Source organism: Typha angustifolia, chromosome 12 (assembly GCF_048772165.1).
Source record: "Typha angustifolia cultivar Huaian chromosome 12, ASM4877216v1, whole genome shotgun sequence".
NCBI lineage: Eukaryota > Viridiplantae > Streptophyta > Magnoliopsida > Poales > Typhaceae > Typha > Typha angustifolia.
The window spans coordinates 10218270-10232546 of record NC_133250.1 but is presented as its reverse complement, the minus strand read 5'-3'; the positions used below and the strand labels follow the sequence as shown (position 1 = coordinate 10232546).

At 37.1% G+C, this 14277-nt stretch overlaps 3 protein-coding genes across 3 annotated transcripts in view; 1 reads left to right on the top strand and 2 right to left on the bottom strand.

Moving 5' to 3' along the window:
• Window positions 1–14277, bottom strand: part of LOC140771950 (protein CYSTEINE-RICH TRANSMEMBRANE MODULE 9-like) — a 97977-nt gene that overhangs the window by 14156 nt on the left and 69544 nt on the right. The window lies entirely within an intron of this gene.
• Window positions 170–2984, top strand: LOC140772105 (probable pectinesterase 8). The gene is made up of 5 exons (XM_073114004.1): window positions 170–609; window positions 753–924; window positions 1031–1237; window positions 1513–1772; window positions 1899–2984. Exons 1-5 carry the CDS (start codon window positions 212–214, stop codon window positions 2053–2055), a joined length of 1194 nt encoding a protein of 397 aa, XP_072970105.1. The 5' UTR covers window positions 170–211; the 3' UTR covers window positions 2056–2984.
• LOC140772279 (protein RGF1 INDUCIBLE TRANSCRIPTION FACTOR 1-like) lies at window positions 9500–11863 on the bottom strand. Its single transcript, XM_073114268.1, has 4 exons — window positions 11439–11863; window positions 10471–10545; window positions 10223–10363; window positions 9500–10131 (listed from the first exon to the last, which is right to left on the bottom strand). The coding sequence occupies exons 1-4, from the start codon at window positions 11616–11618 to the stop codon at window positions 9796–9798; spliced, it is 732 nt and encodes a 243-aa protein (XP_072970369.1). The 5' UTR covers window positions 11619–11863; the 3' UTR covers window positions 9500–9795.

Here is a 14277-nt window from a genome sequence, read left to right as displayed (position 1 = left end):
TAGTTAAATTATTCTTCATGCCATCAAGAACCTTAGCAACTTTGGTAGGTTGACTGACATATTAAACTTGAAGGCAAAGGTGGTTTGCATCTTGCAAGGCATGCCATTTAGCCTTGTTGCTAGCTTCAAGTGCATCTAAAGTCTTCCCCATCCCATATACCTACTGGAACCTCCTCTTCTCCCCCTCATCCAAATTCTAAATCCAATCACTATGAGCTCCAGAATTACTTCACTCACTCTTTTATCTGCCATTCTTGTAGCTTTCCTCTCCACACAACTTATATTGCAAAATCCACCATACCTCAAATTTCTTCTCCTCGCACCATCTTTGCTGCCTAAAGTACTACTCTTTTCGAGTTACTTTAAGAGCTCGCACAACAACAACTATCATCACCACCGTCACCGGCGCCACAATGATGCAGCTTCTAATAGCTCAATCTGTGATGGTTTCCCCTCTAACTTCCCTCCACCCGACACGAACACTACATCCATATTATGTGTCGATCGCAATGGTTGCTGCAACTTCACGACGGTGCAATCGGCAGTAGACACTGTTGGAAATTTTAGCCTGATAAGAACCATTATATGGATCAACAAGGGCATATACTAGTAAGCTTGATTCTCTCCTTTTTTTTTCTTTAATTTCTTCCATTCTAACATTAAAAATGCTAAAATACCTCTCTGTTTTTTTGTTAATATTCCATTACTATTTCGTACTTGGTTGTAATTAATCACGATCGCCATGATGATAGCGAGAAGGTAACAATCCCAAGGACGAAGCCCAACATCACATTCCAAGGACAAGGATTCGATACAACAGCGATCGCATGGAACGACACGGCCAACTCGTCGCACGGCACGTTTTTCAGCGCATCCGTCGCCATTTACGGATCAAACTTCATTGCAAAGAACATAAGCTTCATTGTACTAACAATCCCAACACCCATTTGCTCACTCTTGTTAATTTCTTGAGCAATTTTTTAAGGACTAAATCTAAGTTATTATTATCATTGCATGTAACACGTACTAGAATGTTGCACCTCTGCCAAATCCCGGCGACGTCGGAGCTCAGGCGCTGGCGGTTCGCGTCGGCGGCGACCAGGCCGCCTTCTGGGGTTGCGGGTTCTTCGGGGCTCAGGATACGCTGCACGACGACCGAGGAAGACACTATTTCAAAGAGTGTTTCATACAAGGCTCTATTGATTTCATCTTTGGAGATGGCAGGTCACTGTATGAGGTAACTTATTTCAATGCAAATACTCTACCTTTTTTATAATAAATATTAAAAAAAAATGCAAGACTCTACTTACTCTGCTACCACTTTGAATTAATTCTAAGTCAAGTAATTAAATGAGAAAATAAAATTATTACAATCCATGCCAGGTGACATCTAGATTGTTCTTTTCAACTATCTTTTAACCAAAAGGAAAAGATAATAAATAAGAAAGAAAAAGGTTGAGCTTGACTTTGATACCATGTCGAAGTGGTTTACTTCATATGCTTGTGTTTCAGGATTGTAAATTAATTTCAATAGCAACACCGGTTCCGGTTGGCCTCAAGATCATCAATGGAGCTGTCACTGCACACGGTCGAGCATCTAGTGACGAGAACACTGGCTTTGTATTTGTGAATTGCTCGATCGGAGGAACCGGAAGAATATGGTTAGGTCGAGCTTGGAGGCCTTATTCTCGCGTTGTGTTTGCTTACACCACTATGTCTGATATAATCTCTCCTGAAGGATGGAATGACTTCAATGATCCGACTAGAGATCAGTAAGCACTAATCATTTATATATATTATTTTTTTTCTTATCCTTAATTTTAGATGACCCATAAATGTTAGCAATTTGAATTGTAAAAATAATTTGAAAAGATTTTCTTGTTCTGGTGCCCTAACAGGACCATCTTTTATGGAGAGTATAAGTGCAGTGGTGCAGGTGCAAATATGACCATGAGAGCTCCGTATGTTCAAAAGCTTAATGACACTCAAGCATCTTCCTTATTGAACACTACTTTCATTGATGGAGATCAGTGGTTGCAACCTTATAGTAGTTAATCTTTTATTCTGTCATGAATTCTCTCTACAGTTGAAGATGTAGATTCCAAGACTATATCTTTCATGTATTCATTCTTCATTGGAGAATGTGACTATATAATTCATCACCTGAATCCTCTAAATTATTTTTATATGTTGTGAGGACCATTTTCACACTTGCCCAAATACAGATAACAATGAAAACAAAAGGCTACAAGTGGATATAGGTATACCAAAACACTAATATATAAAAAAAAAAAGGTGGTGCAAAAGTCAGCATCAAAGGACTTGGTTTTCTCCTCGTTAGTTGGATATCAACCTCAATCCTTGGCATCATTGCAAATTGAGTCAAATCTGTCGGATACCATCAACAGAAGCTCTGGTGAATGTCTCTATTGAAATCTCTTTCCTCTTTCTCAAGTAGAGCTGCCATTAGATCTCCTTAGCATCATCTCCAAGTTGGAAGGGTTAAGGAATTCCTCATGCTGATCATATAGCTGCAGCTGGTGGGAGTGTCCTATGTGATCCACTGCTGTTGCTTGATGAGGTTGTTCATTAAAATTATTGGGCCTGCAGTTGATGATTGGGCCTTTGCTCAAAGCGGGCCCTAACGAATATGGGCTCAAGGGGATGCCTGTGAATTGTTGCACCATGGCGCGAAAATTAGTCGTGTCGGTGTTGAGCAGCATCGTCGGAGGCCTTTGAGAGGCTCTCGTTCGCCTTCGAGCAGACTTCCCACCTTGACCCCTGATGCTCAGTGTTGACGACCCGGAAGCTGATACGGTAGCAATCGATCTTGATATGCTTGTTTCTAGGGCGAAAAGTGTGTTCCCGTGCATCGACGGTAGGGCGGTGGAATACGGGGTCCAATTCGCCCGGCTCAAGCTAGGGTCACTCATTGTATTGAGTCACTGGATAGATATTTGATAGGAATAGAGAGGAGGAGAGGAAGCCATGTATATAAATATATATATAGAGAGAGAGAGAAAGACTTTAATGGTTGACCTTGATTAGATCTTGGCCGTTGGAGTAGGTATCACCTGGGAATCTTGAGCACTTTGCGTGGGATTGGGGGATTACGCCTTCTAGAAGAAAGCGTGATTCGAGGAAGGGTCGGTTGACTCGGTTCTTGCTGACGTAGAATCTCGGGCGCATGACGTCAGTTATTGTTTTAGATGAAAATAAATTAATAAAGTTATCTAGATCCGAATGAAACAAGGATTAACAAATATATAAAGTGAATAGTTATAGAATTAAGTTTAGCCTTCCTTGTGTTGCATTAACCAAAAGCCTAAACTTAGTTTGGCCCATGGGCTTCTAATAATTGGGCCAAATTCTATCTCAAAATCAATGCTCTCCCAACTATATAGGGTACCTAACATTTCTCATAAGGGTTTTCTTTTTTTTTTTTCTCCCCCTTCTTGTAAATATTATTTGGTAGTTGGCCAACAAGGTAAATGTAACTTTTCCTTTGGGGGTGTGACAACCAACAATTTTAGAGAGAGAGAGAGAGAGAGAGAGAAAGAGACGCAAATAGGGAGACAAATGGTCAAAGTTCAAAGTGATGTACAATGATAGGGATCTGAATAGCTGCAAGCTGCAAGCTGCTCCCCTTTCTCCTGCAAAATTAGATGGCCTGGGGGGAGAGCAGTGGGGGCCCAACAACCCAAACCCAACCTCCCCCCTGTCCTATTGCTTTCAACTTTCATTATTGGGCCTTCTTTCAAACAAACCAAATTAAAAATAGAATAAAATTTTGAATAAACACTTGTTCCACTTTTCCACCATTTTCCAGAAGAACTCTCATTGTGTTGTCATCATTTTCAAACCCTCTCGTTCCACAAACTTTGATAACACTACTACTTACTCCCATATGACACTCTCGACTATATGTGTTGCTTGTGGGAGGGGAAGGAGACACCATTCTCTAAAATGCTCAATAATTATTTCCTCATGCCAATGGCATAATCGGCAGTACCACACTCTTGAAAAGTGTGGGACAAAGTGAGGAGGGTGGGGTATATAAGCCGCCATGAGAGAGAAAAGAAAGAAGGAAAGAAAGAAGGAAAGCAAGCAAGAAAGAGAGGGTGTAAAAGCTGACATGGGTGGAGCAAATGGATGAGACCATCAGCTCAGATGGGTGGAAATTCTGCAGGTTTATTGGAGATGGACGTTGCAATACATCAATGGATGGATTTTAGGTTGGGAGATGAATGTCATACTACTACATGCATGCTCTATTGCCATGGCTACTCTTTTTGAAGTGCTATGCTAGTAATAATCATCTAACTATTCTGAAAGCTTAAGCCAGAAAAGAGCAACTGACCTTATAATACTCTAAAGAAAGGTGCAGTAAAACTGTGAAAAATCAAGAAGAATTTACTGATGATGAGAAGAAAAAACTTGGATATGAACACCATGATCACTGTCAGAGATTGGTGGCCCACATATTTCCAACTTGTACCAATTGGGTCAGCCAGGATTGTCCTCTAGACTTCCATGGGAACAGAGCAAGCCTTGCAGCTTTACCCTGCCCCTCCTTTTCTCAATTCTAGTAATTTTGGGTAAAAGTTCACCATCTGCTACCCAATTGATCAATTCTTTTGACCAATTTGGGACCACAATTTCCTGACCCCAGCCCTTATCTTTTTTATTTTCCTTTTGACACATCCATGAGCATTGGATTATGTCTCTCTGACTGTCTACCCTAATCCAGGACCACTTTGAAATCTATCTCTCTATCTACCTACATATACTCTCTCACACATTTAATTAACTGCACGAGTAGTAGTTGGTCGTTGTCAAAGACTGGAAGCCAAATTGAGTTCCTTCTCACTGAGACATTCATGTCAGTTTAAGCTCAACATCTATGGCCACTTGGGCCTAATCGATGCATTCCATCACTTCATTTTCTTTTCGAATTTACAATTAGGAGTCCTCAAACCAAACACAGATATAAAAACTTACCTATTTCTGAATTTTTATTTAAAATATTGAATCAATAATCTCTATATCATGAGCTATGAAATGAGATTGAAAGTCTACTACTGTTTTGGGTAGCAACTAGCAGCTAGTGCTGCAGTTGTAGTACAATCTCTGCTACTCCTCATGTGGCAAACTGCTTGGGTCTTTGGCTTCTCCTCCACCCCCCCTCTACATTTGAGCATGCAAAGCGTTGTCTTGTTATTTAATGATGCATATTTTGATGAATTTAATCTGGTATATTTCTAAGCGACAGAGTGTATATTCCTTTCCACTGTAGTAAGAGAAATGCTACGTATACATACTTGCGTTCATTATTATTTCATATTTGTAATAGAAGTAAATACCGAGGGAAAGAACAAATAGAACTTTATCTCAACCACGTAGTAGCTGTCAACAACTAACTTTGGGTTGACAAGACTAACGGATTTTAATATCATTAAAGAGATGCTCTCTTCACTCCTCCTCATCTCCTCTTCCTCCTCTTCCCTCCTCCCTCCTCCCTCCTCCTCCTCTTTCGATGCTTGTGATTGTGAAGTGACAAATCGAAGCCATAGAAATAAGAATTTCCCACCTCAACGGTTTCAAAGACCGAAAAATAATGTCAGCCGTAACGCCGCCGACAATTCCTACCACCTGTATGTCATATATTTGCCCACCCACCGTAAGCTTTTTCTTTTTCATATAAAAGGAGCTTTTGCAAATAACCCCCTTACCTTTTTTTATCTTTCTCCTGAAGAAACTAATTTTATGAATCACACCTTATAAATTATTATTTTATGATTCACAAGACCTCTTTTTTCAACTTGTCCACTATTTTTCTTCTATCTTTTTCGACAAACTTTTCTCTCGTTTTTCTCCGATCCAACTAAGCATCTAGATTGACTCCGACTTGAGAATTAAACCTTCAACTTGGGCACGAGGAGACGACGATGAGAATGACGAAGATATGAGATAATTTAGTGATTAGCAACTTCTTGATGGTAAAAAAATTTCTTTTGACGCTAATGAAGTATATTAATTTCAGCCATTTGCTTAGTAAATTTTAGATAAAAGAAACTTTATCTTATGTACCCAATCACGGGTACTTTATCTGTCTTATTTGAAATATCTTCTCTGTGTTGTGTCCAAAGAAATCAAATATTTAACACAGAGGAGGTCTTTTCTGAAAAAAAAAAAGAAGAACCAAAACTTAAATTTTTTTTAAAAAAAAACCAACAACAACGATAAAAAAAAAGAAAGAAAAAGAAATTGGGTTTATTTGTGTGTGGAGGTGGAGCCCACCAACATGTACATCTGTGACCCATGATGGCATGGACCCCATATGCTGGCATGACAAGACATGACATCCTTAACAGTCCAAATTGGAGGCTGACTTGATCCTGCCAAGCCACCTAGCTATTGGGCTACCTGTAGGCCAGAGCCCATGACATTACAACACACTTCATGCTCATCAAAACCAAAACATCCATCCATCCATCCATATGACTCATGCTCATGGAGAAGATAAGGTAGCCCTCAATCATTCAATCTCATCTGAATTAATTAATTAATTCTCATTTCCTTTCTCTTTTTTCTCTTGTTGGTAGGAAGAGTTTGATGGATGTTGATGCAATCTATGATAAGAGAGTTCTTGTTGTATGCCAAAGTGTGCTAACATCTATGCCATGTGATGGTCCCTATTTGTAATAACAATACCCTCTTAATTCTTTCTCATAGGAAGGACTTTGCCTTTTGATTTGGTTACGGTAGTACAAAAGTTGTCAGCTTGTAGTGGTGCTCTAATGGGAGGGTGTCAGCGATATTAATCATGCTTATCTGACTATTCTAATCATACTCATTATAATTTTATAAGTTTTTTTATATTTAATTTTAATTATAATTAAGATTATCATATGCACGCAATCGATATATCAACATTAAAATCTAAAATCTTCTTCTACCTCAGCGGCGGCCGGCCCTAGGTTTAAAATGAATGTTAATAGAGAGTGATAAGCACCTCAATCAAAAAGATTTGAGATTCCATGATCAGGTCTTTGACTTGGTGGGAGGACCATCTATAGTCTCATGATGTACTAAGATCTACACCTCCCCCTGGCTCCTCCTGCCAACTGCCTGACTAGATTCGCATCTCATTAGAGATGTTTAAAAAGATCTCTTTTTTAATTATTTGATTGAGTTACATTCTTGTCATTTTAAGACCATAAAAAAATTATAAAAAAGAGTTCAAATTAGCAGGTTTATGTAGAAACCCATTTATTATTATTATTATTATTATTAATTAAAAAAATCATTTTTTATTTTTGAAAAGTGTCCGTACGATTTTAGTTTAATTGAGAGGGTACCAAGGCATCCAACATAGCTTTGAATTATGGGATATAGGCCATGTGGTATGTCAGGGGACCTCCAGGAAAAAAATATGGAGCGTTATTATCGTGTGTCACGATTAATATGTCATTTAGCCAACATGCACGAATCCTGTAGGCAGATGCATGCATGTACATTTTCCTCTAATCAGTAGATGATTAGAATTCGTATCGATAACGTTCTCATCATACTTTTTAGAGAGATGGAGGAAGATGACGACGTTATGAATGACTTCTTTTAAGCCCGCCATGACGCAAAGTCATGCATAGTATAAGAGCCAACATCGGCCGTGTGTAAATACACTATTTGTCAGGGATTTATATGCAAAATTGCTTATTTCAAATTGATTATAGTAATAGTAGAATAAGTTACAGAACTTATTTTTCTTTTCTTTTTTTAATTATATAAAAAAAATGGACATCTGAGAGAGAGTGAAATAAAACATTACTAATTTCATATGACCAGTTAAGATTAGGAGACATAAATTATTAGTTCAATCATTTGTCTTTGAAAATAAGAGAGTTTTTTAAACTTTCATAATGTATTATTATTAAATACATATAAATAATTAAAATATTTTTTAAAGTTTTTTAATAATTTATACATGCATATATATATATATATATATATATATACATATATTTGGATAGAGATTGTGTTACAATGATAATTAATTTAGATTTTATTATTGAAAAAGATAGTTTTGAAAGAGCATAATAATTTCACAAGCAATTATAATATTTCCAGCTGTAAATATGAAAAAAATTCCTGAAAATAATAGACGAGATGTAGTCATGCATAATATACCTATATCATCTTAAGTTTATTCAAAATTAATATTTCTTATTTATTGTAGGCATGCATTATATATATATATATATATATATAGTATCAGTACTTTGCAATGGTTTGGTTTCCTCCGCTTCTTCTCTTTGTCTCCCTTTCTCTTGGAGGTCTGGCTATCATCTCTTCTCTTTGTTTCTTCTTATAAATATGCAATCCATAGTTAATTAAATCAAAAGTTAAGTTATAGTATAATTTATGAATAGATAATTTAATGTTTGGCTGTAAATATAAAGCAACGTTCTTTAATCTATAACAGTGTTAGAGGAAGATAAATAGTTGTGGTTGTTTGTTTCTGTTTTTGCAAAACCGTCTACATTTCTGATTTATAACAGAAAAAACCCCCCCAAAAAAGGTTTATTATGTTGATTGAATTGTTTTATATATATATATATATATATATTGTGGTTGGTTTTGCATAGAAGGGGTGGTGGGTTTGCAATGCGATCCAAAATTGGCGTCTCGGCTTACAGCGACAGGACGCAGTTTAAAAAGGCAAAGTAGGGGGGTTTGGGAATTCGGAATGTTTGTCTTTTTGGTCAATTTTTGGCGAAAACCCCCAAAACAAAACAAACTTACAAATTAAGACCACCAATAAAAGCCAACCCTTCCCTTCCCTTCTGAAAACGACCTCAACTGCACTCTTCCCACTCTTCCCCTCCTCTCTATTTATTACACTTACACACTCTCTCCACTCTCTCTCTCTCTCTCTTACTAGCTAGCAATTTGGCTTCACAAAGATCAAGCATGCATGTGATTCGTACACTTATATAATAATAATAATTAATAATAATTTGGAATCTTTTCTCTATTTTCATGTTTATATGATGGCTAAAAGAAGATAATATAAAGGATTAAAAAGTTAAAAGTTTGATGGTTTTAACTAGTTATAAAAAAATAAAAATAAAAAGGTACATTACATTGCATGCTAAGGATTCCAAAACTTAAGGAATATGATGATATAGAAGAGAAGAGGGGGTGGAAAAAATAGAGAAAAAGAAAAGCTGCCAATAGGCAGAAAGATAACCACCATCCAGGTGATATTGGACAGGAAGAACTCTGTTTAGAGAAGCCCACAGTGGAGACCACTACGACTAGTACTTGCCCATCCTCAAAATAATAAATTCCTATAATTTAAATTCTTTTAAGGTTTAATTTTTTTCTAGTTTGAAAGAAAAAGAATAAGAAGAAAAAAAAAAAAGCTTACACAAAGATGTAAAGATATATAAAATATATATATATATCAAGTCATATATATTATATTATATAAATATGGAAGTATGCATATTCCATTACATCAAATACAAAATTGGTAGCCAAAATGAGCCTGGAAAATGGTCCATTCTGGCCACCTAGTCAGTAACGGAAATGCCCTCAGACCCCATAAAAGAGAATGCCCAAAATGCCCCCCCTTCCCCTCCCCTAACATCAATAGGGGCACTTTGGGCAGGAGCTCTACATTAACAGAAACACACATACATTAGGTCAAGTTCTATACTACCCCTTCTCCGTTAGGGCTTCTTCTTTTTTTTTTGGTTTTTCCTCTGATGCTAATTACTATTGAACACTTCATGAGAGAGGAGATCTATGAGGTGCACCCTTCCTCCTATTGTTTAGAGAGAGTACAATTTGAGGGATAAATCCTCCTCCCTTCTTCCTCTTCGGCATCTCGGGGATCTCCGCCCTATTGGAGTCGGGTCGGCCGCTATTACTGGTCCCGGAGCAGCCGGTGTAGTGCATCAGTGAATCCTCAAGGATCGAATTGGACGTGATATGGCTATCGTCGTCTACCAGGTCGGATCCGTCCATACGGAGATTCTCAAAGTGCGAGAACGCGAAGTCCGACTCGTCGAATCGGAACAAAATGCTCGATAAATCCTCGCCTTGTAGCATTACATGATCAACCTACAAAAACAGAATTTTAAAACGGAGTAAGAAAATTGATACATACTACATATTTGCATACAACACCCTGAAGAATGGGAGAATTTTGTACCTTGCAGGCAAGGCAGCAAAAGTGGAAGGGCTCTTGGAGGATCCTGTCACAGGTCAAGCAGATGTTACCAGAGCCCTTGAAAGGCCTGGACTGAGGCCTTGGCTTGAGAAAGATCACCTTAGCACTGTTGATGGTGTAGGGCTACACAATCAAACGTAATTTAATCAAACCACGAGGGGGTAATTCGCAAAAAGAATTGATTAAGGGGAGGAAAAAAAAAAGAGATCATCAAAGAGTTGGGGTTTAACCTGAACGTAAGTGCAGTCAATTAGCTTCTCAAGATCATCCAATCTCACCACATCGTTGTACACGTACCGACGCACCTAAATCACCATAAATAAAATTAATCACAGGGTCCGCATTGCAAATTATGTATAAAAAATTAACAATTCTTGGGGATTTTTTCCGAGAGATGATTAGGAAATAATTGGGTTCGTTAAGGTCCGAGTCATTGGGTACTTATGACCAGTTTGACCAAAAGTGGGGACACCCCCTCCCCTCCCTCGGAAAGCAAGGGCATCATGGGATCATGAGTGAAAGGACAATTATGCCCTATGTCAGCCGTACCATGTGTGGATAACCCTGGCCACATTTGTGAGGGCAGAAACGTAACTTCACCCCACTCGGAGGTGTGGGGGTAGGGCGGGGGGAGCGGCTAGGGAAGAAGGTAGGAAAAAAGATGTGAAGCTTTTCCCTTGCCCTCCAATGGATAACCAAACCCTTTTGGGTAAAAGAAAGTTTGAAGAAATAAAGAAGAAGATGTAATACAAAAGGAAACTAAAGAAGAAGAAGAAGAAGGGAGAGAAAGCTAGCAAAAGATAGCATAACAAGTTGCATGCCATGAATTTCTTTTTGAAAAGAAAAACACCTAAAATTCATCTCGCAGCGAGTATTTATGATACATAAGGTGCTATTTAATGTCTACCAATTTAATTTTTTTTAAAAAAAATTGAGAGAAAGAGAGAGAGAGAGAGAGAGAGAGAGAGAGGGAGGGGTGCATGTCTCGAGGAAAAAAAAAAAGGCTGAGGACTATTACTATTTCTAGCCTCAAAACTTTCTCTTCTTTGTTTCTTACTTCCCAAGAAAAAGATGAGCTCAAAAGGTCAAGTAAAGAACTCAAAAAAAAAAAAACTGATAGGAAACTATTATGCAAATTCAAATCTCAAAACCAAGCTAAAAAGGAAAAGTAGTAGAGGAGAGAGTGAGAGAATTAAACCTGAAGGAGAGGGTGAGAAGGGTGAGAAGGAGCACAGTGAGGGCATATGCTAGTGCAGCAATCAAGGCAGAAGATGTTCTTCTCATTCTTCTTCCTGCTCTCATGCTCTCCACACCCAACAAAGAAGCTCTCCTCCACAAGCCCACCAAGCCATTCTGGCAAACCTCCTTCTCTCCCCATCTCTCTCTCTCTCTACCTCTCTCTCTCTCTCTCTCTACCTATCTATGTCTACCCCTCTGTTATCTTCTTCTTCTTCTTCTTCTTCTTCTTCTTCTTCTCTTCTTTATAGTGAGGGAATTCTCTCTCTCCCTCTCTCTTTATCCATCTCTCCCTCTCTCTCTCTCTCTCTCTCTCTGTGTAGTAATATATATATATATGAAGAGAGATATATATATAAATATATATATATATGAGTGTATATGAGTAGAATTCTGAGCTTGGAAGTGGAATGGAAGGGAGGAGGGGGGGTGACGAGCCAACCTGGTGATATTTATAAAGAAAGGTGTGTGGTGGCAGGAAAGGGGAAGAAAGTAGCAAATTTTGGAGAAAAAGAAAATAATCGTAGTAGTCATAAATAGTGAATTAAATGAGGGGTGGAAAGGATATACATAAAATAAAGGGTTATAATTGGCTTGCGTTTTGTAGCTGTTTGCTCCTTTTATTGGTATTATGAGGAATGTGAGGTGAAACTTGCAAATTGGTATTATTTATAGGTATTTGGCTATTATTTTTCCTTTTTTATTTGAGTAATTCTGAGCTCACATACGTTTTCTTTTATATGAGTATCCTACAAATAATGTCGAGTTATCTTCATAATAATTTTCTAATTTTTTTAGGTTATAATGTCACCTTTAAATTATAGGACAATAAAAAATACCGGATGATAATTATACTTCTAATGAGTTTAGTAAACAAGCTTATTAATTTAGCTAACAAAATGAAATAAATTTTATTTTATTTATTAATAATTTTTTATATAATTTTATAGCCAATCAATTTTAATGGATGAGATGATGGCACATCAAAAGTATTTATAGTGTATTGATTTTATATTGGTATTTTTTTTTAATATTCTAATACTATTTCCCTTCATCTTTTGGACTGTAGTAGGTTGCATATTACCCTCGGTAAAGCTCCAAATTTAATTTCAGCTATGCCACTGAAAGTTTGAACTTAAAATTAAAGAAAAGAGAGGAGAAAACACTCATGTAGATATTTCTCATTCGATATCAACTTCGATTAATGGATAGATTAGAAAAAAAATATTTCCTTAGTTTTAAAAATAAAGAGTAAAAAAAAAAATTTAAGTAGTTTTTATTTGACTTAAAATTTTAATTCTGAATTTAATAGTAGGGTATTAAGGTCATTAAGAAAACTAGGGGCTTAATTGCAATGCTAGGCTGGCCTAGAATTGTTAGATCCACTAATGATTAGTTCCTCATAGGTTGGAATTGGATCTTTAAATAGGGTGGTTTGATGCATCTTACTATAGTTGGCAAAGGAGCTTGGAGAGTTACTAGGGAGTATGGAGAGCATAATAGTGGCAATTATCTTGCTTTGTTTCCAATGTTTGTAGAAAGATAGAGATATATGATGGCCAAAGTGGAAGTAATGCATGCCATTAATAAATGTGGGGATTGAGTCTACCTTCTTTCATTAAGAGCCCAATATAATAGAATAGAGGCCCATAGGCCAGAGCACTTTTAAACCAATCTAATATAAATCCAAAGCCCATGATTTTCAAAGCAATGGCTTTTTTTTCTTTTTTTGTTGTTGTTGGTAAAAAGCTAAATTCCATTAACAACAAAAAGGGCGCAAAACGACATCAGATATCCAGAACGATACATAGCGTATCCCTATACAAGATCTCAAGAAGACCAAAATGGGTCAACATGGCCTAAATAGAAATGAAATTGTTAGTATAATCAGGTTTTATAAGCCAATCGGCTGGATGATTATTGGTCCGAGGGCAAACGAGAACGAAATTACAAAAAATTGTAGAAGAGAGATGGTGGATGTCTGAGATATGCAGAATCTCAACGGACTAAATCTTGTGTTGATAAAATTGATGAGTATCTTTAAATTTGTTTCAACAATCATGAAATTCATATAATGATTACAAGCTTTAGATAGATGAACAACATAGCCCTTGCTTTAACAATAAATGGGTCATCAGCAAAACCCTAAGTAGCCCTAGTTAGAATTAACAAATTTTCCATTTCGATTGCGAGCAATAAATTCCAATCCCGCCTAACTAAAACTAGGTGGCCAGGTCTAGGTAGCCTGATTTTTAAGCCGATTTAGGCTAACCGAGTCTTGTGGTCCAGGATTAGATTATCGATGGACAGAGCTAGCACTCAAAACAAAAGCTACTTGGTGGTCGTTTTCTTCTCAGAAAATAAAAAATGAGGCAATTGTGGGCCTTCCACAGAAATCACATGCCATGGGCTATGACAGAACGCACGACTATGCCCCGCCTTCTTATCCAAGTATTCACCTATTACTTACCAGCTTGAAGCCACACTATATCCCAATTTTGAAGTCTATATAGAAATGTTCAAATGTTACATAGTGTTTAAAAAATTATCGCTTAGATTTTTTACAATTTTGAAATTTTGTATACAAGTTAAGATAAATTTGAAGATGAAACCGTTTAACCTCTTAATTTTATTATAGTAACAAATATGTCACCTCACTATAACAGATAAGTTTGTGCCTCTTTAAATATCACTAGGAAGTGAAAGCTACAAGGACAGCCCTCTCTAATTATAAATATAAAACTTACATACCACATTGTAGCATAAACTCCTTATATTACAATGCATAGGTAGAACTTGAA

Excerpts from the sequence above, each read along its gene's own strand:
- LOC140772105 (XM_073114004.1), top strand. The coding sequence starts at position 212 with ATGAGCTCCAGAATTACTTCACTCACTCTTTTATCTGCCATTCTTGTA. Across the intron at positions 925-1,030 it reads CAAAGAACATAAGCTTCATT|AATGTTGCACCTCTGCCAAA; the intron begins GTACTAACAATC and ends AACACGTACTAG. Across the intron at positions 1,773-1,898 it reads AATGATCCGACTAGAGATCA|GACCATCTTTTATGGAGAGT; the intron begins GTAAGCACTAAT and ends GTGCCCTAACAG.
- LOC140772279 (XM_073114268.1), bottom strand. The coding sequence starts at position 11,618 with ATGGGGAGAGAAGGAGGTTTGCCAGAATGGCTTGGTGGGCTTGTGGAG. Across the intron at positions 10,546-11,438 it reads CTTCTCACCCTCTCCTTCAG|GTGCGTCGGTACGTGTACAA; the intron begins GTTTAATTCTCT and ends ATGGTGATTTAG. Across the intron at positions 10,132-10,222 it reads TTTGCTGCCTTGCCTGCAAG|GTTGATCATGTAATGCTACA; the intron begins GTACAAAATTCT and ends CTGTTTTTGTAG.